We start from the raw sequence: 26,658 nt of genomic DNA, 5'->3' as shown, positions 1-26,658 counted from the left end.
CCGAAGGTCATCTTGAAGGAAACTGGCTAAATTTTACACATTTTAGTGTAATAAACAGATGGTCTAGTAAGGTCAAGGGAGAACAAATCCTACGGTGATTGGTCAGAATTTTTATCAAATGTCATCTGCTAGCAGACACAATCCGTTGCTGATTGGTTTGATTGTTGGTCAGGATTTGCCAAGATGTCATGTATAAGGTATGAAGCCCATCAAGCTATCCATGTTCATTGTTAAAACTATGTATAAACAGATTCAACAATGGTCAAACAATGTATTCAAATAACAAAGAGAGAGAGAGAGAGAGAGAGAGAGAGAGAGAGAGAGAGCACGCTCTTCGTCTACACCTGCATCTCAAGCTCTCCGTCGTTTAGCCCCTAGCAGCCCATGCTGTCTGAGTTCAAGGGCCTCGACAACCCTCTTTGCCTTCATCTTTCTCTAGAACCTTGAATGCAGTGTTCCGGAAAAATGTGTCTCAGCTTAATATCGTGCTATTTGTGCACCTTCCTATGGTGGCAGGCCTAGTGATTTTATCACTTTTTTTCCTCTTGTTTTTCCTCAAACTCACAATAGTGAGTGGATAAATTGTATTCACAAGAGAAAATGTACAGAGCAACCTCAAGCTCGTGTGTCGAGCCTTGAGAGATATCATATTACAACAACAAACTACCAACTTCACTAAGAGGCAAGAAACTACCCATATTTTGATTAGCTCTAACTTGTCAAAAAGGCATTGGTGGCCCTATACTATACGTCCAAGTCCTTCCTTTTATCAATGGAGACAATCAATTCTTTGCTTTCTTGAATTATCTTCGCGAAGCTAGTAGATAAGAGAGCATTCTCAAATGCCCAACAACGGACTTCCAAATTCGCTTAAAGTAGCATAATCTAATGATTTGTGTGCACGCTAGAAGAACTTCGCTTTTTATCACCATCCCTTCCAAGACTAGGTCATTCTTGAAGAACCCTATTTTCTAGGTGACTTGAACCCATTTGCCATGCAATTGGGCATAATATCATATACAAAGCATTGCAAACAAGAAGTCTCATGTTAACGTAAGGTCTTCAAGGCATCACAAATGTTAAATCCAAGGAAGTGTAGGTTGTTGTGTGTGGAATGCTCCAAGGCAAAAGGTGATGGTCACTTTCCTCATGCAATCACCTATCTTATTTCCAAGTTTCACATGGTTATGGCAGTTTGAGCATGATGAGCAAGTTGAGTTTGCTGATGCTTTTATGTGTAGATAGCTTGGGGACAATTTTGATGCCTTTGATATACTGATTTATGCTTTTGGCATCATACGTAGATGCTAACGGAGTTTGATGTTTCGTATGGGTAACTTATGGCTAAAAATACAATGTTGTATCTAAGTTGTTGGTTCATTGGATGGCCTTTCCTTTGATGTACTTTGAGATTGTGTTGATCAAGGAAAATAATTACAACCCTTCAAGGATTTGTAAGTGTAAATTGGTTGGCAAGTATATCTTATTTTTTCCTCCCCAAACTCACAACAGTGAGTGTATGAATGTATTAACCAAGATAATGTACAAAGATATCTCAAGCTCGTGACAAGCCTTGAGGGCTAACAGGTTACAATGGATAACAAATGGGCTACCCTACGAGGCAAACAACAATAGGTCAGTTTTATCCATTCAGAACAACATTACAAGCCCAAACGCAATCATCAGAGTTCTTGCTTTTCCCTATCTAGATAATAAGTTCCTTGAATTCACTTACTATTTTGATATAGGTTTTGGGGTGAATCTTTTGAAATTATACCAAAAATTCAAACGATTTGTCCAAAACCACAAAAGTTTGAAAATTTTGGACGTATCTTTTGACAAAGGATTTTTGCAAAATAGCTAAAAGATATTGAAGATCCTGGAAAAATAGCAATTGGCTATAAAGAGCCCCTAATATTTTTCCTTAGGGTTGTGCCCTTTTGAGTGTAGCATTTGGGAGATGTGTGCACATTAGTGAACTCTTTCCTTATGCAATCACCTATGATTTATCTCAATTGACACATGGTCATGGAAGTTTGAGGTTGAATTTCCATGTGTTTTTATGTGTAGCCAGCTCGAGGACATTTTTTATTCCTCTTATGCAATGGTTGATGCAATTTGCATCATGGGTAGACGTTCACAAAGCATGGTGCTTTGTATGGTCATTACAACTTTATAGTTATGAATGCAATGTTGTATACAAGTTGTTGGTTCACCGGATAATTTGATGTCTCCCTTTCAATGCACTTTGATATTGTGTCGATGACTTTTGTGTGATTTTTTCTACTAAATTTTCTATAATCGTGATTGCCTTTACTTTGATCATAATTCCCCCCCCCCCCCCCCCCCCCCCCCCCCCCCCCTCCCCCAAAAAAAAAAAAAAAACTCACAATGGTGAGTAGATTCTATCAGCAAAATTGTAGAATTACATATTCCTGTCATGCTCGTCACGAGCCATGACAGCTTCAAATGATCGTAGATACATCAGCTGAAAGGGAAGCAACCCCACAATAAAGGATGGCATCACTGAAACGAGTCAATCATTACGGCACCTAGAGCCATGTGCCACTCATTAGAGTCCATATGTTTCTCGATGGCAATGATAGTCCGGCAGTTTCTCGCCTTCCAAACATATTTAAAGAAGCAAAATCTCACAATTTGAGTTGGGATGAGCAAAGTATGGCTCTTGAGAAGCGCAAAAGAGATGAAGAGACTGCATGAAAATAAAAAAGAGCAACCAGATCTAACACTAAGCAAGATGAGGGGCCTGCTTCCAAACCTTCTCCTGAAGTGGTTGTGGGAGAGGCATTGAAAGATAAGAAGCAAGGTAAGCCCAAGGGACCTTCTTATAAGCTGAAATCTGACATTGAGTTGGCTACAGATCTAAAGAAGGTTATTGAAGAGCACATTCTCAATAACAAAGTGGAGCTCACGTTGGGTGACATCTTGGAAATTGCTAAGCGTGAGTTTCATGAGGAGATCATTGACATTATAAAGAGGAAATGGCAAATACCAAGTGAGCAGGAACCTGATGCAATTAAAAGCCAAATGATCGATCACATTGAGTCAATTTTGGATGCTTATGAAGAGGCATTTGAAGATAAAAATTAAAAGGATGTGGTAGTTTCAAATCCAATTATACCTCAGGTAAGGCATGTTCATTTTAATGAAGATGGAGATGAGAAAAGATGGATGCAGATGAAGCTCGTGAGTTCTTTGCTCGTTTGGGCATCAAATTGGCTCTTACTGTAAGTATACAATCTAGAAGGTAATGGGAAAAGTGAAAAAGGGCATCCGCCTATTGTTAAGGCTTTAGCAAAGCCATGCCGAGGACATATTGGTGATTGGCCGAAGCTGCTACCTTTTGCTTTATGGGCACTATACATAGTTCTGTTACAAGTTTTATGACGTTTGAATTGATACATAGACAGAAACCCATTATGCCTATAGAGGAGGCAGTTATGTCTTGACCCATAATTCCATGGGAAGTAGATATTTCTACAAAAGATTTGCTTGCTTTACGTATTCGCCAACTTGAGAGGCGTCAAGAATATATTGAGCAGGCCAAAGAAAAGCTCAAGGAGGCAAGGTTGAAGAATGAAGTAGCATTTGATGAGAAACATAGGCTACGGCCATATGCTTCAAAGATGGTGATTGGGTACTTGTTTATGATAGTAGCTTGGAAAACCAATATTCTGCAATGCGAAAGATGGTCAAGCGTTGGTTTGGGCCATATGTTGTACTTCATGTTTGACAATGCAACATATAAATTATGTGAGCTTGATGGCACTGAGCTCAAAGTACTGAGCTCAGAGTACCTACTGTAGGGAAAAGGATCAAACTGTTCAAGAAACGAGAAAGTGGGTTCGATTTTGAGGATCAAATCTTAGATCAACAATCGAGGGATGATGGTGATATGTATGCACCATATGATGTGTCTGATGAAGCTTTTGATCATGCAAATTAATATAGAAGATGGTTGGCACATGCCGAAGGATGTGCACGTTCAGAGGGGGTGGATGCTGTGCTGCTTCTCTTTTATGATGGGAAAAAGAGAAAAGGGACGTGAGTTAAGCCTACTTGAAGGCTATATGCTTATTAAGCAGTGATAAAGGCTTGATAACATACAAGGTTAAACGTTGAATGTATTCCAGATGCGGCTTTAAAGGGCCAAGAACTATGTTTTTTATGCTAGAAGTGGGTATGTCTGAGGTAATCAAAAATAGAAGTTTATGGACTGCAACTGCAGTGCTCAAGGTTCTCTACGAGGCTATCTTTATGGCTTGTCAATTGGAGCTACGGTGAGAAAGATATGACAATTTGAAGTTGAGTGGATTGCAGATTCATACCGGATTGGACAATTACAAACCGGATTCATACCGGATTGGACATACCTTGACGCCTTTCTTCTCCAGCCAATGGAGCATTGCCATGCAAGCAAAAGACCCCCTGCGGCTACCACCTTTTGCGAACACTAGGCCGGCGGAAGAGGAGAGTGTTTTTCTTCTGCACCATTGACCTTGTAATGATAAAGGGCGAAAGAGGAGATTTTGATCCACGTCATTAGAGCGAATGGTATAATCCATTCTGTCGTCCCCTTACTAGAAGGATATTCTAGGAGATTCCAAAATGCGGAGAGCGCAAAACCTCACCAACATTGAAGCGAACAGGGGAAGAAGGGAGGCAAGGGCGTGTGCGCGCGTGTTGTATGTGTGTGTGTGCGCATCTCTGCTTCCCTCCCTCTCTCTAGAAGAGCTCTCTCTCTCTCTCTCTCTCTCTCTCTCTCTTTGCATAATATGCCTTCTGATGCTCCACGAATTATCCTGTAGAGGATGCTCTTTTGAAGAGGATCCCGTTTCTCGCTTTTTTTTAGAGTGCCTGTCCTCCCCCTGAATCCCCCCTTCCCCTTCTGTTCCGATAGAGGTAGGTTTATACAGAGCTGCGGGAGAAGCATTTTCTTGTCGAGCGCTCCTTTGCTTGCCTTTGTAGGTTTCTGACGATTCTTGCTTCTGCGCCATAGCTCCCGCGTCAAAGTAAAACGGGTCCTTCCACTGTGTTGTTGCGTATCCTTGGTTGTGGACTCTCTCTCTCTCTCTCTCTCTCTCTCTCTCTCTCACACACACACACACACACACACACACACACACACACACACACACAGATGCTGCTTGTGTGAAAACCCTTTGTCTCCTCGACACGCTTTGTTTGATTCTCTCCTGGCTGCCCCCTTTCTCGTTTCTACTCCATCTCCCCTGCAGCGCCGAGCCTTTATTCTTTCCTTCTGCGCGCTGCCTTCTGCTCAACGCGTCGGCTCTCTGCTCGTTCTTCGTAGACTCTACACTCTAACCGGATATATATACGCAACTGCTTCCAGAATATAGCCCGAGTATAATGCAGGTGGTATGGGCAACATAGGCTAAGCCCAGAATATAGTTAAAAATGATTGCAGGTGGCGTTGATCTCTTATGTTTGCCAAAGCCTGCGATGACACAAATGCAGCGCTGAGGCTGTTTGGCCCGGATTGTCCATTGGTGGTTGGATTAGAAGCACGCAATGGGTTCCCTCACCGGTCTCTCGCTGGAATGCCGTCCGTCTGGCAGGACCTCTACTACTTGTGCATTGACAAGCTTCCCCCTTGCTGAAGATCCGGCATCTCGCATGCACAGGCTCAAGGATTGCTTGAGTGCTCTCGAAGAGGAGCGCAGGAAGATTGATGCCTTCCGCCGAGAGCTTCCGCTCTGCATGCAGCTTTTACACGATGGTAAGCCATGTTTACTCTCCCCCTGCTGAGTGACTTGTAGCTCAAGTTCATGATTACTTGGACTGTGAACATGGCCGATTTTATTTGCACTTGCAGCTACTCACAATGGATCCCATCTATGGCTTCCCACATTCATGCTTGAAAATTTATGCTTGCATTTCGAGCATCGTTCAGGCATTTTGTGTCTTCGTTTGCAGCTTGTGTAAGCCACAAATCTTCTCTATCTGATTGCTTATATGTACTGCACTGCAGCCATCGAGTCACACAAGGAGAAGCTGGCTTTTTGCAAGCCTTCAGCTAACGAATGGCCTCTTGCTCAATCCCCCACAAGATTGAATGAAACTGGCTCCAGTCTTGTGAGCCTGAACGACAGGAGTGGAGCAGATGAATTCAATTTAAGAAAGAAAGTGCCCGAATTTCCTTTTAATTGCAACTCAGAAGATGAGCTTGCACGGAGGACGATGTGTAAGCCCGATTGGATGGCAATGCCGACATGCGCGAGCTTCCAAGGGGAGTCACTTAATCATTCCCATGAGGTATTGTCTGCACTCTTATGGCCAGGCATCAGCTAGCATTCAGGTATCGTATTTGTTCGCCGAGTTCTTATACAAGCTAGTTCAATTTATGCAGAGATGTCAGACAGATCTCTCTACAGAGAGGGCAAGTCTTCAGCGCATTCAAGAGCAAGCCTTCAGCACCTCTTCCAAGCCACTTTTCCACTCCAAAACCAAGTTTGGTGGGGCATTTACTCCATTTTCCAGAGACAAGCATGTGGTTCACCCCACTCCTCGGACTGGGAGCTTCAATCCTGCAGATCTAGCTCTGTCCCTCAAGGATCGAGATGTGAGCTTCAATCAGCAACTAGAAACCCCAGTCTCTTTGCCTAATCTGAGCAATGGGAAGCCTCAGGAAATTGTACAACAGCATGAGGAAGATTTAGCCGTAAAAGGAAGTGCGGAAGTTGTGAATGCTCAGAATGACAGTCCTCCCGCTCGGAAGGCAAGGAGGTGCTGGTCGCCTGAGCTTCATCGCCGCTTTGTCAATGCTTTACAACAACTTGGAGGCTCCCAAGGTAGGGTCTTGTCACAGATTTTATGGCACGTTGGGATTTTGCTTTTTCTCTTTCTTTTTTTGAATGGGTCTGCTTGCTGCTCTTTGTGGGTGCATTCTTTTGTTTCTTCTTTCTGAAAGACTTGCAAATGGCAGTGGCTACTCCTAAGCAGATTCGGGAGTTGATGAAGGTGGAGGGCCTGACCAATGACGAAGTTAAGAGTCATTTGCAGGTAGTTTGTTATTATTTGATCATTTGTGTTGGGATTGTTGCTAAAAGGGATGTGTGTGTGCTGAATAGCATGCTTTGCTCGATGATGTCTTACAGAAATATAGGTTGCACACAAGGAGACCAAGCCCACCACAAAGCACATCTGCCCAAACACCGCAGGTAGTTGTATTGGGGGGAATATGGGTCCCACCGGAGTACACCATTCATGCAGCTGCGCAGCAAGCATCCAATTTGTATAATACTCCAGAACAACCACATCTGTGCCAGGCTGCGACTTCTCAAGAATTTTACTCCGACATGGGTTCAGTTGAGCAAATGCAATTGCAATCCTCCACCTTAAACGGGCAGAAGCTGGCTCCTGCCCATTCACAAAGCTCACCCCATGGCTCTTCGCAGTTTGCAGGCCACTCTGCTTTGGGTTTTCGTGCATTGGGCGATACTGGTAGAGAGGAGAGTGTTTGTGATGATGAGGGGTCCAATAGCTCCAAAGGTTGTCCCCAGGGATGTCGGATCCACGAGATCTCTGAAGTAGAGGATGATAGGAGTGAAGGTGATAGCGTAAGTGGCTATCAATCTCACTGCACAAGTGAAGATGAGGACAGCCAACGTGGTGATACGGAGCTAAAAATGGTGTAATCATTGAAAAGAGTGACCTCAGCACACTCGAGTTTGTGTGTAAAATGCAACAATGTTCACCATGGGACTATGCATGTGAAATTGCACACACCTAACTTTCTCTGCACATGAAAAAATCTACACCCCTTACTCTCCAGTTTCTCCGTCAATGCGATGATGGAAAATATGGACGTTTTGTAAGAAGCAACTTCCAGCTGATGAGGAGATAGATGGGTTGAGCAGATGTAACCTAGCTAGTTTTTACTGGGCTTCCCAGATGTGGAAGATTGTATTAAGGCTTTTCATATATGCTATGCATTCTAAGCTTCAAAACTTATTGATAGTTGAATACTGGTCAAAAGGAACTTATCTGATAGTAGTAGAAAATGAAGTGTTCTGTCCATGTCTATGGAAGTGCTCTGCTAGTCATTCGCAGATGACAATTGTGCGCAGAATTTCACGTGGATCTTACTGGGGCATGACAGATCAGACTACGGTATTGAAGCTCCTCCCCTTGGCATGTTGTCATCATGTGTATGGTCTTTTGGTGACACATGATAGTGCAAAACAAGCCATTAAATTTCAGGGCCAGTTTAGAGCCGTTGTTTCAAATAATGGAATGGGTTTTTCATGATAGACATCTCACACTTGTCTAGCAAGCATATTCGTCGTCTTCTCTTCCTGTAGTCGCAACTTAGATTGTGACAGGCTGTGGAATTTTTCCCGAGAGCCTTGTCTAAATATGATATGGGAGGAGTTGAGGGATCCATGGTGGAAGGGACTTCAGCTGTGGATTAAGAGGTCACGTTATCCAGCGGCGTAACAGACATAAACATCGCTGTCAAAGGACACATGCACAGGGAAAGTCGTTAAAAGGAGCTGTGCCCCTTGTGCAGGTGATGAGGTTGAGTTGTGAGCTGGAAATTCTATTTGCAAGTGCTCTGCTACCTCGAATATCTGTGCATGGAGTCCCTTCCTTGGAAGATTTCTTCGACTTCCTCCTGTGTTGATGTAGACGAGGTCCACAGAGCACATCGTTACTAACACCGTCGCTGAAGCTCATCACCGCCAGCGATCTCTACAGACTAACCAGCTTCGCTTCAATAGACGTGTATAAAGACACCTAGGATATCGACCACTCGCCGGCCGTGCTCAAGTCATGTAACCGCTGCAGGTGACAGCAGCACCAGCTTTGACGATGACGTTGTATTGGGAGGGGATGACCTGCTTTGTTAGCATTGCCAGATGACTGAGCTCTTTGACTTGAATCAGAAGGACAGAATACGCGGTTCACCAAGAAGCTGAAGATGACAGATATTGCGGGAGGTAACTTAATCCCATTAGTTCCGATGGCAAACCTGCAAGCCTCCAGAAGCTACAGATTTAGTGGTTTGATGCTGTGGAAAGCTGCGCCTCCCTCCAACACCACCTCCAAGAAGTATCTTTGACAATTAGGCCAAAAGCTAGGCTTGGAATAAATTGGATGGTGAAGAATGGAGACCTGCTTCAGAAAGTTCAAAGATATTATGTTGTTTTGTGCTACTGTGATGGTAGGATATTCTCTAGAGTTTGTGAGCATAAGAATGAAATTTCTAGGGAACTTAGAACAGTAGTCTCTAGTTAGTTAGATCCATGAGTGATGATCGTACACACCAACTTTTGCACATTATAAGATTCTGAATATGTCTATGGCAAAGGGATTGATGCTTTCTAGCGCCCACTTTTTTTTTCTCCACCAAATTACCAATGTCTTAGTGTGGTCTAGGAAAATATTTGTTCTTATTTATGTGGGCTTGTCCTTTCCTCCACTTGCCATGTATTTCCTTAGTTTCTCTCCTCATTTTTTGGACCTCAAGGGATTCACTAGTAGTATTAGGAAGACCTTGTGAGCCGACCCCCTTCCAAAGGGGTATGGCATTTCCTAGGGGAAAACCGTTGGGTTACAAGGGTGGTTTGGTGAGGTGAGCAATAAGTTACCTAGAGGACGCAACTCCTAAGGGAAGACGGAAGCAAGTCCCGCATTACTTGAGCCTCTGAACAGAGGTACTTGGTTGCTGTAACGCCCAATAACTAGTCAGCGAATGGGTCTCTCAACTCAAGGACACGGCTCAAAGAGTGTAGATAATTCTGGCCTCTCGTAGTCCAAAGGAAACTAGTGACAAAAGTGCCTGTCCTAGAGTTTGGGTGCATAGTCCTTGTCGTTCTTCTTGTGCACTTTTTTGGTGTATGAGGGAGTTTGCCCCAGAGCTTGGGTGCATAGTCCTTGTCGTTCTTCGTGTGCACTTTTTTGGTGTATGAGAGGAGCGGCTGGGAGTGCCCAACCCGACTCCTAAAAAAAAAAAAAGGGGAAGACCTCACTTGCGTGATTGCCTTACTTATTCCTATTGGGCTCCCTCGTTCGAAACATATATTCTTTTGTACACTCACTTTTTCTGAATATCCCGGGCCTAAAACAATCCTTTGTGAAGAAGTGAGAGGTGCACTTTAATATTTATAATTTGTAGACCTACCCATGCATGCGCGGTATTCAAATTTTCTTTGTTTTATGTTTTAGAGTGCGAAGGCCCCTAAAAACACTTAAATGTGCCAGTTGATTGGTTTTTCAAAAGACTTGAATCTTAGACAGACCCTCTACCTGAGTCAAAACACTCTTGAGGGGTGGTCGAATCAACCCCCTACCTTGGAAGCACTAGATAAAAGCATCAACTCTTATCTAGCAATTGTAACAACCCCCTACCTTGAAGCACTAGATAAAAGCATCAACTCTTATCTAGCAAATGTAACTGTCTAAAACCCCCACTATCTACTATCTACTTCTACTAACATAATATGGCGAAGGTAGTAACCTTTTACATGTCTCTATCTGCGAGATGAAGGCTAAATGCCAAAAGTGAGAGAAGCACGCGATAGAGGGGGAGCGAGCGAGAGAGAGGCCGCCGAAGGCGGCCGGCTGTACTCGTCTGCCATATGGCGGCCCTCATAGACGTATCACGATTCACAACATCTTGGCAACTCTAGTTTTGCAGCATACCAGCTATGAAAAGATATGTCAAGACCAACAACATGTAGCGCATGAAGCGCATGAATGTCAAGGTAATCGATGGACAAATAATACGCAAGTGTACTATGAAGGGAATTGGAAAGAACAGAATTTGGGAAATTGGGATTTCTCGAGAGCACTTGTCACCGTGTATGAGGCATTCTTGAGACACACCAGCATCTGCAATGATAGGTTTGCGTGCGGAGTGCTCGCGGAGTGCCACCCCATGATGGAAGTGCATTAACTGCTCAGGAGTATGTAAATCTAGGATAACCAATATTGAAGAATAAAGGTAGCATTTGCACAAGCTTTCACACTCACATCAATGATAAATCTCACTACATGGCCAGAAACGCTTCTACTCATATATATATATACACAACAGTATTCTGTTGAAATATGCTGCCGCTCTGATCCTTGGTTACAATGTGTACAACACTCATTCTGTCACCCACATCAGAAACGACCCTAGGTTTGCAAAGCCATAGCAACACTTCTACTTACTACCCTTTGACCTCATCTCGCCGTTCCTCATGCTCAGCAACAAGAGCACGCTTCGCAACTTCATACATTGCAAACGATATCGCGGTCATGGGAATAACTTGACAAGCTTGGATGATGAACCCACGATAGAAGCCACCAATGCCTTCACGCTGGGCAATACCAACCAGTGCTTGCGGAAGATTGTTGTAGGTCATGGCACCTCCGATGCCGACAGTACCATGTGGTAGAATGCTCATGCTAATTTGCTTTCGTGCCACTTCTAGAGGATATGTTAAGGCGGATGCCACCAGGCCAGCCGCCGCACCAGCCGCTATCGACACTGCTGACATTCCAAGATAGTCTTTGCTCTTTTGATTCTGGCGATTTGCCTGCTCGCTAAGCATGTTCTTCACATTCTCATAGGTGTAAAAGCTGGCTACTGCCTGTGGTACCATTGTGATCAAGGCTGGAATAATTCCCCTGTAGAGCTCATTAATGCCACCAGTTTTGGTAACCTTTGCCATGCTGCCCCATAATGAAGAATACTCGCTTGGCTGCAGAAATAACATGACATATGCATGGGAAGGTCTAAAACATTTGAGGGGTATTTATGCAGCAAAAGTGCAGTGCTTAGGATAGAAACAACACGAGGTGAGACAGTGGCGCTGGGCGGCACATACATGATGACACACCAATTCCACACCAATTCCACTTCATTGTTCAATGCATGAGCTAATTTTAGCAATCTTAAATAACCTGAAGCAGTAGGCAGTCCATTATTGAGTTGAATGGGTACACCACTAGCGTGGACGCAAGTCCTGCAGCGGCACCTGCCACCGTCGATACCTGCACTTTCTTTGAAAGCCCTGGAAGCCATTTTGGATCCTTTCCCAGCTTCTCCTGCTCCCTCCTTTGTACAGCCTCATACACCGCAAACTATGTGCAGTTTCATGGAAGCAATGTCTATTAGTGCTTGGATCCTGATTGATAGATAGATCAATGTATACTATGCAATGAGAAACCCCATTTAAACAAGCAGAGGTCAAAGTGGGTGCACCATGGATTAACTCATGACTTCTATTCTATAAGACACTGCATTTGAAGGTTTTGATTCCCCTTGTGTGGATGAAATGCCCTTTCCATAAATAGTTATGCATGTCCATTGTCGGCACAATACTTCTCAATATATTTTCCCAAACAAAATTTATGACAGATTATTTTGTAAGTGAGATGTGCTCGTGACTGGACGAGGATTGGTACCTGAATTCCCTTCTGGATAGAAGTGGCCAAGAGAGTGATCTTCAAACTTCCCTTCATTAAGCTCTGCATGCCTTCGACGTGAGCAACAGTACCCAGCACCTCCGCTGCAGAACATCCCCCGCGCCCAGCAATCACCCTAGTTCTCAAGACTTGAAACGGGCTGACAACGAAAGATGCAACCGCTCCTGCTATTGTACCACATAGTAGCTGCAATATAAATCAGGTCAAGAGATCAGTTTCTTGAATCTTTCCTACAATTAATCTTCTCATAATTGCAAGCATGTTGCAATGTATTAAGCATACACTCTTTATAAAATTGCAATTTGCTTCATTAGGCTGAAGGGCGAGTACAAACTGCCATGAACTAGGCCCCTCGCTTTCATGTACCTCACCTGCTTTAAAGCTAGACTCCTCAGATCTCCGATTCCTGGCACATTTGCCTCTGGTACGGGCACACGCAAGTCCTCGCCTAATTGCTCAGCCGAGTCTTTTAGCTCTTCCAACTTGACCTGTCGAAGAAAACATCACATGACTCTCGATGGGAGCATATAATCCTCAAATCAGGGGACATGTATGGTTTTTGGCCATAGTTACAAATCGATAGAAACAGCATGTCTAAGACATTTACCTGTTGAGGACGGTCATGCTTAAGGGAGGTAGAGACACTGGCTAAGCAGAGGCCGCCATTGTGCTGCAGTCTGCAGTGATCTGCACGGACTTGACGATGTTGTTTGGGATGCTGGTGTCGAGGAGGCCGCAAGCGATGACCCATATCTGCGAGGAAGTTGCACGCTGCAGTAACATCTATGGCTTTGACAAGGTGCTGCAGCCATGGGGGCTGATCACCAGCCAGTAACATGAAGCGTCCCTCATCTTGCTTATGAGTAAGGGCCAGTGACGAGCAACAATCACCATTCCCTTGGCTGCGCTTGTGCAGCAGAGTTAAAGGCTCTCTCGGCATGCCTGCCTCTTCTTCTTCTCCTTCTTCTCTCTCTCTCTCTCTCTCTCTCTCTCTCTCTGTTTCTCTCGCCTCCCCGCCCCCCACAGCCTACTTAGAGGGCTTTGGCTAATGGCTACAAAAAGAAGTCGAGGTTGAGTTGGCAGCGCGTTTGCCACTTGGCAACTGCGACAGGTGGCGCTCTTTTGAAGCATGCAACAACTCTCCTTTATGTCTCTTCTCTCATGATGATGATGATGTCAACAGTGCTCGAAAAAAACTTTTTTTCGAGGTAAATTGACAAAATTTGAAGGTTTTTACAACAAATCACACTAGTTTTATCCAAAGTTCAAATATAAAATTTAGAGGTAAATTTCAAAATTTGTAGGTGGGACTACACCAAACCTAGGTTTTTAGCCTGCCGGCGGAAGGCCGCTTTTAGGTACAAAATTGTTGCAAAGCTTAGGCCGTTCGATATTGCTGCTGGATGACTGCCATGTGTTAGGTTTACTAAAGGTTCATTTGACACAATTTGCAAACCCTTTTCGTGCTGCTCCTGGCAGGTCTCGTCCCTTTTTGCCCTGCTCCTACCAGAGAAGGTGGCGCGTGCAGCGGCTCTCGTCCTTCTGAGAAGGTGGCGCGCAGCAGGTATGCTCTTTTCGTGCTGCTCCTGGCAGAGCACCAAGAGGTATTTGATACACATCTTTGCTTGTTTAATGCCGAAGGTGGGGCTTTCAAGATTGTTGAAGTCGCATTTAATGGCGTCGTTGTGCAGGCTCAGGTGGCGAGGACGTGGCACCAAGAAGTGTTTGATACGCAGTCCGACTCGTTTAATGCCGAAGGCGGAGTTTTCAAGATTGTTGAAGGTGATTGCATTCAATGGCGTCGTTGTGCAGGCTCAAGTGGCGAGCACTGCTCGTGTTGTTCTTTATGCTTGAGTGCACGTGTTCAAGATTTTTGAATGCGACTGCATTCAATGGTGTCGTTGTGGAGGCTCAAGTGGCGAGCACTGCTTGTGTTGTTCTTTATGCTTGAGTGCACGTGTTGAAAGGCACGCGAGAATGTAATGCTTAGAAGAATCCACGTGCTTATTGTAGCTTATATAAGAGGCCAGAAAGGCCAAAAAAAATGCAGTGTAACAAGCCCTTGTCTCAGTTGGTTGTCATTATACCGTGTCATGCTTTTATAGATGTGGCAGCAAGTCTGAAGATTTGTTTTGATGTTTAAGCTTTTGAGCTACATTATCTAGTGGAAGATTCTCTCTCTGTCCTGCTTTTGTACATGTGCCAACAAGCCTCAATCTTTGTTTTGCCGTTTGAGCTTTGACCTATCATTATTTGGTGGAAGATTCTCTCTTGGTATTCAATTTTTTTGTCCTGATATGCTGCAATTCCAAATTTAAATCAGTCGAGTCACCATATGCAAACCAATGTTTTCTTCTACCAAATGCTGTTGAGGAAGTTGTTGTCGCTTGTGAGGAGTTGAAATATGGTGAGCGTCTACTGTGGATTAGTTTGAGGGTTTGTGTGTTGTGCCTTAAAGTAGCTGCATCAACATTTGTTTGGAGGTCCTCTTTATCATGGCATCTGATGGTGGCATTGCTGGCGGTGGTGAAGGGAGTGCAAGCAATGCCTCACCCAGCGACGGTGAGAGCATGGACTTCTCTGGAGGTTTGTTTCTCTGGCTCGTCGACGATTTCTTGTATGCTTATGTATGACGACAATTAATTTACTTGCTCTATGCTGGTATTGTTTTTGATTGTCGGTCCTGGTTTCTTCTTGCTTGCGAGCGACGCACTCGAAAATGTTTCCTGCACTGGTGTTGTTCTCCAGCTCCTGGTGCTTGCTTTCTGTTCTGCTTGCAAGTGATGTACTCGTGACGGTTGCAGTGACATCATTTCATTCCCTGCTTTCTTGAGCTGGTCCTGCCTACAGTGGCCTAGTGTTGCTCCATTTGTTTGTGTTGCATTAGGAGCACCACTGATTGAGCTGGTTGTTTTCTCCCTTGGCGGCTAGGTTTGACATGTGTTGACCCTGTTTTTGAGCTTAAATGCGTGTTCGATCATTGCCTCGTCAATGGTCTCTTGCAATGCTTACCTGTGGTGGTAATTGAATTACTTGCTCTATACTATTGTTGTTTTTTTATTGCTGGTCCTGGTTTCTTTCTGCTTGCGTGCGACGCACTCGAGAACATTGCCTTATGCTCGTATTGTCATCCTACCTCCGTGGTGCTGGTTTTTTCCGTGCTTCTGCAGGTGATGCAATCGAGATGTTGGCTATGACTGTTGTTTTTTGATTGATGGTCCTGGTTTCTTTTTGCTTCCGTGCGATGCACTCGAGAACACTGACTTATGCTGGTATTGTCGTCCTGGCTCCTGGTGCTGGTTTTTTCCCTGCTGCTCTGCAGGTGATGCTATTGTTGGTTTTTGATTGCTGATCCTGGTTTCTTTCTACTTGCGTGCGACACACTCGAGAACATTGTCTTATGCTGGTGTTGTCGTCCTAGCTCCTGGTACTGGTTTTTCCCATGCTGTAGGTGATGCAATCGAGATGTTGGCTGTGACTGTTGTTTTTTGACTGCTGGTCCTGGTTTCTTTCTGCTTCCGTGCGATGCACTTGAGAACATTGCCTTATGCTGGTATTGTCATCTTAGCTCCTAGTCCCTATAGGTGATGGAATCGAGATGTTGGCTGTAACATCGTTCCTTGTTTTTTGTGAGCTGGTCCTGCATGCCATGCTTGAGTGTTGTTCCGCTTGCTTCTGTCACATTAGGAGCACCATTGACTGGGCTATTTTTTCCCCTCTTTGCAACCAGCTTTGGCATGTAGTGACGCCGTGTTTCAATTGAAATGCGCACTCGAGGAATGCTTTTTCTGCTTTGCAAACCTGCTGCTGCACAACATTCTTTTGCTGGTTTTGTTCTTGAGCTGAAGCGTGCAGGTTGTTATCTTCGATTGATGGGTGTAGCCAACGCTTGGCGTGCATGGTGGGAAAGTGTCTTGCTGGTCTACTGCATTATGGTGATGTGTGTAGGAGCCAACTTGCTTTACTTGCCGTTGTGGAGTGGCGTCTTCCGACTGGCTGAGCCTATTTTCGACGTCAAGTATCCTTGTTCCAAGCCTGCATGACAGTCAATACTCTAGTCCCACGTCCAACGGGTAGCATGGCTGTGGCAAGCTACTTCAGCTCATTGACCATCGTCTACCTTATGTGTCAGCAGGTTCTTTCAAGGAATATTATCCATGTGCCAGATCTGGAGCATTAGTGTGTGTTTTTTGTTACGGTTCCTGCTTGGGGTCGTTTGCATTGGGTCTATTATGCGGGATTTGCCCATGCTCACTCCCATGTTTTGGTTGTGCTCTGACTATCTTGTACTTTGCAGCAGGCAGTCAGCTAGTGCCCTTGGTTTTTATCACTTGGGATTCTCCGCCTGGCATCCCGGCGTGCCGGTGCAAGCTTCTCTGGATCCTCTCAAGAGCTTCGTTTCTGCGGCTCATTCTTCCTTGTCTTTTCCGAATGTCTTGCATGTTTGACGTTTTTAACGTCCTCTTTGCTTTGCTCAACTAGTCAATGCTACGCTTAATTGGATGCTTCCTTTTCTTGTCCTCTTGCAGAGCTGCACAGGTTCGTTGAGTCTCCTCCATGTTCTGCAAGCAAACGTTCATCGTAGCTGGTGCTATAGAGCTCTGCTGGGTCGCCCCCAAATCCGAGCTTCGAGGAAACCGCAGCTGGGAAGAGTGTAGGCGTGCCTTGCTTCAAGGAAGCCCTGCTAGCCATCCCGCTAGTAGTGCAGGTATGGCCAGCATGCACATTCATCCTTTGTGGAACAGGCTTGGCGTGTCTGCGATGTTCTCTGCTGCAATGCACTCTTGAGTGTTGAGCTGCATTAAGATGGTGCTCTGCTTTTTTTTGTAGGCAAAGGATACTCTCCACTAGGGGAGGAGTGCGCACAAGCACCGTCTTCGTCTCAACAACAACTTCCTTGCCTAGCTCGAGAATTAAACAAAGCTGCAACCTCATTTTATGAAGCCAGCCAATCTTCAGCTGCTCACAATATCTTGGACAGTGGCAAGCTACTGGACAAAGGGAAAAGACTGATAGTCAAGGAAACCTTGCCGCTATTCGTGATTAGCGATATAGATGAGGGTAGTAAACCTTTCTCCATAGAGGGGAAAATCTTGAATTGGTACGGCACATACCGTTCCATCTCCCCTGGGCAAAAGAAAAATGCATGTTACTTCAAGTTCGACATCGTTGATGTCGATTGCACCGACACGATCACGGTCGTCGTTGTGGATCCCTTCATTGAGCTACACCAAGGAGCTCAAGATCGGCTTGTTCGTCAGGATTGATTGTCCTCTTGTGAGGGCTAAAAACCATAGTGATGCTGGCTCAGCTTTGTTCTCCTTGCATGTCGATGCGTCGACAACCATTTGACCTTGTGACCCATTCCCTGTTTCTTTAGCTTTCTATCCTGAGACAAAGATAAGCACATTTCTTGATGACACTGCAATTTCTGAGACTACTAGCCCACGTCTGCCCTTGACGACACTGGCGTTTGTTGTCTTGCAAAGTCGTAATTTCCATGAGAGAATTGGCACTACATTTGGGGATTTGGTTGTTGCCGATGGCCCGACCCCAGACGACAAAGAAATTGTACGTATCAGAAGCATAGGCTTCAATGTTCCTTTCTTTCGTTGTTGACAAACATTTTGTTATATGTAGGTGAGCTTTGTCAACTCTTGAAAGCATGACTACAATCGAGTCATGGCCCAGATGGCTAGGGAGGACACTGTTATGTTTGTGGCTAGGAATATTGGCGTCTTTGTGGCAAGGTGCGCACATTCTCTGTTCTAAACGTCACAACTTTGGTCCCCGTGCGAGGATCATGCTTAAAACAAGAATTGACCACAACATTTCATAGACAGTGTGAGATTCTCGGCTACAATAGAGAGGTGACTTTGCATGCTTTGTAGTCAACTAGATAACGACATCTTTAGTGGTCTTTACACGTTTGTTTTTTTTGTAGGTTGTGGGGACTTTGCGCTTTGTGAACTTCAATAGAGATCTCTTGCATTGCCAGTGCTCAGTTTGTGACTCACCGAAGGTGAAGAAGGTTGAAGGCCGACTGCGTTGTTCTCTTTGCGATAAAGATCACGTTGTCAACACGACTCTCAGACTGGAGGCACAAATCCGAAGCAGCATTGACAGACGTGTTGTGGCAGTTCAAGTGTCAGGGTCTATTGTGGATTGCCTTCTGGCCTTGCCAAGGAGCTTTAAGGAGGTGTACATGGAGAGCATTCCAGAGGCGAGGGATATTTTATCGACATCTGTTGTCGAGGGTGTGTTCAAAATTGGCACAAATGGATCTATGATATCTTTCACTCCTGTGTTGGAAACCTAGATGCTTTGACAGGATGGATTTCCATAGCTTTTGGCCTTTCACCACGAATAACTATGCTTCCTTACCTAGACCCCTCTACAATCGATGAACTAAATTTTGGCTTGTCCATTGTATATCGAGTTTCATAAGAAAATGGTGTCCTGCTTTTGAGCCTTATTGCCGTGGTGTCTCTTCATAACTCACTTTCTACTCTTCCTTCCTCTCCATCTTTTCAACCTTCCAAAGCACAAAATCTCTCTCTCTCTCTCTCTCTCTCTCTCTAACACACACACACAAACAAACACACAAGATGGCTAAATATTTACAATCTTCGCGTGCCTTTGCAATGACTCACTTGTCCGAACGCGATGTCAATACCGTTTTTACGGCACAGTTTTCGAACAATTCAGACATCTTTCTCGTGCTACACCATCTCCAAAACTCAACAGTGCACCGCATGACCTTAGATCAAATTTGCTCAACGACTTGTTTGAGAGCTTCTTGCTTGAAAGACATGTTGTCCCGCGTGCATGCCTCTTCTTCCTTGCTGACAAGGCCACTAGCGCAATGACGACCACATAATTCTCGTCCTTGTATTCAACATGCACCAATTCACTTGCTCTTAGCCTCGACGTGTTAATGGCCTTTGCTTGCTTTGCGAGCTGTAGGTTAAAAGTGTATTTGAAAAGAAATGGAAGCATGAAAACAATCATCTTGGGGATGCCATTGAAACCATTTCTTGCAAAGGGCATTCTGCTCTCTGAAACAAGCAATGGCATCGCATACCTTCCCACCTTCACAACGTGCTCAAGCCGTGCACGTGTTGGATGGAAAGAAGATGAGGTGGCCACTTTGCATCGGCTATCTTTGTTGCATGAGGCTTTGCCTAATGTTGAGCTGGTTCGCATGTTCCAGGCCAAGCATCCACACACCTTGCACACAACCCAGGCCGTGAAATGCAAGCTTTCACGCCTGAAGAAAGAGAAGGGCCTGGTCACTGGTGCTCAGATACGATGCACCCATGCCAGCTTGAGCAAGCCGATTAAGAAATATAACAAAAGCATCAAAGACAAGCCCATTACACCTTGCGAAAAATGTGGATGCTTGCTATTCTGACGCCAGCTAACACGTCAGCTTCTGCCTTTAGTTGCAAAATCCACTTCGAGGAAGCGAAGACGCTATGGGGATGTGTACGTATGCAGCGAGTGCAAGAAACACTTGACAAGTGATAGCAATCGCCTATGGAGCTTGCAAGAGACAGGGTTCAATCCAACGCTTTCCTTTGTGTCAGATCTAAACCCCGTAGAGGCACGCTTGGTCTCCATTCGTATCCCCTTCACCAAGATACGCGAACTGACATATGATGGTCAGTATGGGCTTAGAGGTAGCGTTGTCAATGTGCTTGCCAACTTGGAGAAGAGACAAGCTGTGCTGACTCACTTCATTGACGATGAGGCCTCTGTGCTTGTGGGAATCAAACGGAAACTTGAATACGATAGATGTTACCTAAGCGGCGTTGTGCGACCCTTGCTCACAATGCGTGCAACCACTACGTTGCTATCCACACCACTCTACACAAGAGAAGGTGTCACCATCAACGACAAGTGGCTTGCACACCTTTCTAGTCTAAGTATGGCTCATGCGAATACCCTTAACGACACTGCGCACGATGTTGAGCTTGAGGATGAACAGACTGATGTCATGCTCCATGGGGTCACAAGTGCGACAGAGGTTGTCGATTATAGTGGCAAGATTCTTCATGTTGCCCCTTGCGAGGGCAACTCACCGTTGAGCATCTTCACGGACGAGTATTGCGAGGAGTTGAGCTTCCCAACTCTTTTCTTCGGGTCCCCTAGAAGATATAGAGAAGCTGCAACCAAAGATTATCAAACGATTGCAAAGTGGGAGCTCCTGAACATCGACAGAAGATTCGCCCTAGACATCGAGAATTTATTTTTCAAGTCTATCAAAATCATGTCGGGACAAGTTGCTTCCTCTATTTGGGTGCGAATGCGCAAGTGAAAGCTAGGAGGTGCATCGCTGACTGCAAGGCAAGTTGTAGAAGACACAAACATAGAGAGGCTTCTCAACTCAAGGTTAGGCTTTAGAGACTTCGAGGCACTGCGCACATCCCCCGACTACAAGGAAAAGATGAAAAAAAATGTCTTCGCAATGATTCGAAAACTTGGACTGCCCACATTTTGTGTCACGTTCTCCTCCGCAGAGCGAAGATGGAAAGAGCTACTCGCTGCACTAGAGAAGTTAGTCCTGCCAAGAGCCCGAGGAGAGCTTGAGCTCTAACAGCGTCGCCTCATTCATGCCGATCCCATTACAATTGCTCGTTTCTACGTCAACAGGTTCAACGCAATGAAACGGTTGTTGCAGACTGATTCCTCCATATGCGGCAAAATAGGAGACTTCTTTTTCATCACGGAGTTCCAAAGTTGCGGTAGCCAACATGATCATGGTTTGTTGTGGCTAGAAAATGCTCCATCACTCACAACGCACTCAGATCAAGATATTGTAATGTTTGTAGATACCCACATTAGCACAGATGGATCCATCTTGCCCAATGACCTTTCTGAAGCTTACAAGCATAAGCACCATAAGACTTGCTAAAAGAAGAGCAAAAGTTTCCGTTTTGGATTTCCACGTTTCCCCATGCCATTCACAACTATTATCCGATAAGGAATACTTGAGGCGAACATAGCTAGACAAGGTAAGCTTTACTTGCAACAAGTCGAAAGACAACTCAACCAAATTGATTTACCAAAATGCCCCTACATTTGAAGAATAGCTGGAACAAGTACAACTCTCCCTAGAACAGTACTTGCTTGCATTGCAAGCAACTATCTCAGGACCCACTATTTTCCTCAAGCGCAAACCAAGCGATATATTCACAAACAACTTCAACAAGTCAATAGCTTCACTTTGGAATGAAAACATAGATATACAGTTCGTGCTAAACGCACATGGAGCTGCGAGCTATTGCACCTCATACATGACAAAAATGGACAATACATTAATAGGAGCAATCAAGGCACATGTAGATCACTGTGTCGCAAACAATGCAACAACGTTGGAGAGACTACGAAAAGTTGGTAGCACTATCCTTAACACACAACAAATTACTTCACAGCAAGCTGCTTACATATGCCTCTCACTTCCATTGCATAGCTCGTCTAGAGAATTCATATACGTAAATACTAATCCACCTGAAGAGCGAGCTCTAGTTCTAAAAAAAAGAATGCCTTGCAAAAGACGCACCCTGACACGACAGAAATATTCTTTGCCTCCATCATTGACAGATATGCCTCCAGAACACACTCGTTCTTTGCCATGTGCTTGGCCCAGTTTGCTTCCACAACAAAAAATCCCTCCAGACCTGACACGTTGCTACGGAGGGCACGCATCATACGATACGTTAGATACAATAAAGCCAAAGACCCTGACAATCACTATAGAGAACAATGCCTTCTCTTCTTGTCGTGGTCAAGCCATGAGAATGAGCACCTACCCGAACGTTCGTCTTGGATCGATGTCTACACTTCAAACATTGAGACAGTGAAAAACAATGAATCACAGTTCGTTGTCGAACCAGCTCCACTCGACAGATTCGCAACAGCCATCACAAACTCATGCAACACGAGAAATGTAAGTTCCTTGAACGATTTCGACAATGCAACGTGATGATCAACACCCCATCAAAGCAACCGACAAAGAAACCATTTGCTTTGCATTTTTCCAAACATATTGGCATGACCAATGAGGATTTCCACACATTAATAAAGAAGATAAACCCACAACAATGACTCATCCTCGATGATGTCATGCTCAAAAAACGCATAGCGCCGTCAGAAAAGATACATCTCTTCCTCACAGGTGTAGCGGGCACTGGAAAAACATTCACGCTGCTCTTGCTAGTCGAAGCCCTCATTCATTTCTACACCAGTCAAGCCACAACGCTGACTTTCCTAAGGCAATCCTGATGGCATATACAGGCAAGGCAACATTCAACATTGGTGGTACAACTATACACTCAGCTTTACATTTGACTTTGATAACTATGGCACACACAAGCCTCGGAGTAGAAAAGCTAGATGCATTGTCCTTACTTTATCAAGATTTAGAGCTTGTAGTGTTTGATGAAGTCTCCTTGTTGATAGGATCAAGTGTCTTCTCATTGGCTGACTCACGTCTTCGTGCCATCAAGAGAAAACACGACCAACCTTTTGGTGGCCTTGATGTCATACTCTGTGGTGACCTTTGCCAAGCTAGCCCAATCAAAGGATATTCACAAGCAAGCAGGCTCTTCTCGAGGCGGTCGCACCTTTGTACTGGCATGAATTCCCTAAGTGCTACGAACTAACGATCACAATGAGACAAACCGATGCACAGTTTATAGAGGTGCTCAACCTAATGAGAATTGGCTCGCACACAAGCAGCGACCTTGCATACATTAACAACTCCTTCCACAGAGAGTTGCCTGTTGACATAACCATATCACACCTATTCTACTCTAACAAGGCAAAGGATGAACACAATGAAAAGGTCTTTGCACAATTGCCTGGTGAGCCACACATATTCAAAGCGATTGACAAGCGTGCCGCTTCTTGCAGCAAAACAATAGCAATTCCATTGGATGCCAGGCAAACTGCGGGTCTCCAAGAAACATTGTGTCTGAAGCCAGAGCTAGTGGTCGAGCTATGCGCTGGAAACCTAGACATTCTCGACGGCCTCGTCAATGGCGTAGAAGGCATCTACAAGCTCTGCACTACATTCTCCAACATGACATGCCTCTGGATTCATTTCACCAACCCCAGCATAGGGAAAAAACAAAGGTATGACCACCGTCATCTTCGCAACCCACTCACATTGCCTGGTTGGATGCCAATTCTCCGCATCGCACGTGCATTCCAAATTGGAAAAAACTACTTCAATGACCTCACACGCAAGCAATTCCCAGTTCAGCCTGCTGCAGCCCGCACAATTCGCCGATCACAAGGACTTACACTCAACACACTGGCTTTCAACCCCAAAGGAATTAGGTCTCATGGCCTCACATACACTGCTCTCACACGGATTCGTGACATTGCAAATCTATACTTGATAGAGAGCTTGCTACCCTGCAACATTCGCACCGACTCATCTATCCTCAAAGAGCTCCACAGGTTGAGAACGGAAGCAGCTGCATCTCCACCAAGATACACATTACATTGTGCAATCACTGAACGTCATCTCCCTTGGAAATCATGCAAACGATATCATCCACAACAAAAGCCCGATGGCCTTCGACGTCCTCTGCCTGCAAGAGACTCAACAACATGCGACAACCATTCCAGGCTTCCACAACATATCCTCAACACAACTACACGGCATCTCCATTCTCCATAAAAGCAACCTAATACCTACAAAAATACACATCTGCATAAATCAAACGCTTGAAACGATCCATGCAACTTTCCACTGCGCCAACAAGTGTCTGGCGACAGTCATTTCACTCTACAGGGCACCAACATCATCACTCCCATGGTTCCTACAGAGCATCTCCAATCTTCTCGATTCAACCCGCACCATGCAACCACTAATCATAATGGGAGATTTCAACATTGACGCACTTGAGTAAACCAACACATATAGAACCCTCTCCACCCTCATTCTCCAGCACGGGCTCCACCAATTGATACACCATCCAACCACAGTACACAACTCTATGCTAGACCACATATGGGTTAGCAATGACCTGCCGCAAACGATGTCTGGCACCAACTACAACTACTGGTCCGACCACTCCACTACATACCTCCTCATCGCTAAAAAATAACCTTCTCTTGCTTTCTGCAGGCCATTGTGAGTTCTCATCTTGTTCATTTACATGTTAGTATACATACGATGCGCATACATTGAGTTTATGCATACACATTTATGTTCGGACAACAAACTTGAGAGAGAGAGAGAGAGAGAGAGAGAGAGAGAGAGAGAGAGAGAGAGAGAGAGAGAGAGAGAGAGCATAGATATTTAGATTCGAGGAGTTTGAAAAAGTCAAACAAACTCTCTTTGCAGAAAAATTCCTTCAAAAGAGAAGTAAATGCCTATGTTTTTTCGACATAAGGGTTGGATATTTCTTTTGGTTTTTGTGTTTTGAACAACAAACCTTATGTACGGAGTCTGCAACTCTTGCTCCTTTGCAGTCTGTGCTTGCTTGATTGAGAAGATTTTGGCCTCTTGCGGCTTTATGCTGTGTAAGCCCTTGCCGCTCTTTGGCACCGACATCTCCCTTATACTTGGCCTCCGCGACCGCAACCTTGGGAGTATTTTTGTTTTTTTTAGAGAGTACAAGAACTTTGAAACACACGCACACACCCTTATGTACAACGGCCTCACAGGTAGGGAGAGAGGCATCCCATCACACACACACACACACACCCGCATATGGGAACAATCCCTAAGGACTTAGAACTTGTCTTTAGGTTGCCAAGGGGGTTATTGAACCCAAGACCTTAGGCACATAGGCTATGACTCTACCAACTGAGCTAGCACCCGTTGACCTTGGCAGTATTGGTAGCCTCTTACTGTATCTTTTGGTCCAAGAAGGAGAAATACTCATGGCTGACATTGGCATTATAGATGAGTAGCCCAAACCCATTGAGCTCCAATTGCACCTTCTGGAAGACCTCATGCTTGAACTCTTTGGTGCCTTTGAAGATCTCCATGGTCATGGCGGCAGAAAGGATGTGTGTCTCGCCTTCGATGACGCCCTTGACAAGGTCTTTGACATGGTTGGAGTGCTTGTCATGGGGAGCGACAAGGCGATGGTATTTGATGAGGGCGTCTGGGTTCTCGGCTTTGGGGCCGACGGTGAAGATCGCGGGGAGGACGAAGGGAAGCTTGTAAGACCTAGGGTAACTGAACATAGGATCCTCCTCCCTACCGCCCCTTATATAGGCTAGCTCCTAGAACTTGCCCTAAGTGGATCCCCAGTCCGCACTGGTCCGGTCCAGGCCCTTGGCCTAGGTCCCTGACCCCCTAGGTTGGGCCTTGCCCCGTAGGACCCTTGTCGTGACATTACTCCCCCCTTAAGAAAGAGTTTTCATCCTCGAAAACACAAGTAGTAAAATCTTCTTAAGAATACTGATGTTTTCTTTACTGACGTCCCATAAGTGAGCTAGTTGTCTGTATGACCGATAATTGGTGCAGTGACGAGGTTCAATAAAACCAAGAGCAACATCTTGATTTTCAACATTGTTGTCCGTTTGCAACCACTTGGGTCTAGATGGTAACTCCATTTATAACTCACTTGAGTACTGTAAAGGAGTAACCACAACTAAGAGTTGTCCAAAGGCATAACCAATTTTTAGATCTTCTGAAGGTACTGGAATAATGCAAGGAAACCTTGGCGTAACTTTCCATGCAGTTGTGAGCCAGATTTCCTACTCGCCCGAGTATCTTGAAAAGTCCGTAGATAGGGAATGTCCTCGTGCTAGAATTCTGAATAGTATGGAACACAAAGAACTACATGTTCATCCCTAATGAAGGTTACTTGCCAACATGTTTTGTCAGCACACCTGGTAAGTCCTTGATGTATGAAATTATTGACACAATCTCCAACCCCACCACAAGAGGTGTTCAAAGTCGAAATTGTACTTAAGCAAATTCTAGAATAGGGAGAAAATCATCTATTTAGAAATGCGTTGTGCTACCGTATGCTCTTAGCAAATCCTTTAGCACAAGATTACTCTTTGTAATCTACCTATCCCCTTGGATAACTGACAGTACTAAGGTGTGTTTTCCTCACGGTTTACAAACAGTCATCCCAAATGACTAATAAACGGAGAATCACAGTAGTGTTTAACATTGGTGAAGAAGCAACAATGTTCGAAATAACCATCGTGGTTAAC

At 44.8% G+C, this 26,658-nt stretch overlaps 4 protein-coding genes across 4 annotated transcripts; 2 read left to right on the top strand and 2 right to left on the bottom strand.

The window, feature by feature from the left end:
- The first annotated feature begins 4,641 nt into the window (after nt 1-4,641).
- LOC147436786 (transcription factor HHO2-like) lies at nt 4,642-7,993 on the top strand. Its single transcript, XM_086486206.1, has 5 exons — nt 4,642-5,761; nt 6,014-6,297; nt 6,392-6,833; nt 6,968-7,044; nt 7,140-7,993. Exons 1-5 carry the CDS (start codon nt 5,554-5,556, stop codon nt 7,677-7,679), a joined length of 1,551 nt encoding a protein of 516 aa, XP_086342332.1. The 5' UTR covers nt 4,642-5,553; the 3' UTR covers nt 7,680-7,993.
- Nucleotides 7,994-10,969: 2,976 nt separating this feature from the next.
- LOC147436785 (adenine nucleotide transporter BT1, chloroplastic/mitochondrial-like) lies at nt 10,970-13,487 on the bottom strand. Its single transcript, XM_086486205.1, has 5 exons — nt 13,070-13,487; nt 12,834-12,950; nt 12,442-12,648; nt 11,938-12,117; nt 10,970-11,735 (listed from the first exon to the last, which is right to left on the bottom strand). The coding sequence occupies exons 1-5, from the start codon at nt 13,400-13,402 to the stop codon at nt 11,202-11,204; spliced, it is 1,371 nt and encodes a 456-aa protein (XP_086342331.1). The 5' UTR covers nt 13,403-13,487; the 3' UTR covers nt 10,970-11,201.
- A 3,469-nt stretch (nt 13,488-16,956) lies between these two features.
- On the bottom strand, nt 16,957-17,584 carry LOC147436784 (uncharacterized). The gene is made up of 2 exons (XM_086485778.1): nt 17,533-17,584; nt 16,957-17,453 (listed from the first exon to the last, which is right to left on the bottom strand). The coding sequence occupies exons 1-2, from the start codon at nt 17,582-17,584 to the stop codon at nt 16,957-16,959; spliced, it is 549 nt and encodes a 182-aa protein (XP_086341904.1).
- A 5,553-nt stretch (nt 17,585-23,137) lies between these two features.
- On the top strand, nt 23,138-24,154 carry LOC147436783 (uncharacterized). Its single transcript, XM_086486476.1, has one exon. It carries the CDS (start codon nt 23,138-23,140, stop codon nt 24,152-24,154), a length of 1,017 nt encoding a protein of 338 aa, XP_086342602.1.
- The last annotated feature ends 2,504 nt before the right edge of the window (nt 24,155-26,658 follow it).

Source organism: Adiantum capillus-veneris, chromosome 17, assembly GCF_014529385.1.
Source record: "Adiantum capillus-veneris isolate H3 chromosome 17, ASM1452938v2, whole genome shotgun sequence".
In the NCBI taxonomy this organism is placed as follows: domain Eukaryota; kingdom Viridiplantae; phylum Streptophyta; class Polypodiopsida; order Polypodiales; family Pteridaceae; genus Adiantum; species Adiantum capillus-veneris.
This window is presented reverse-complemented; position numbering and strand designations above follow the sequence as displayed.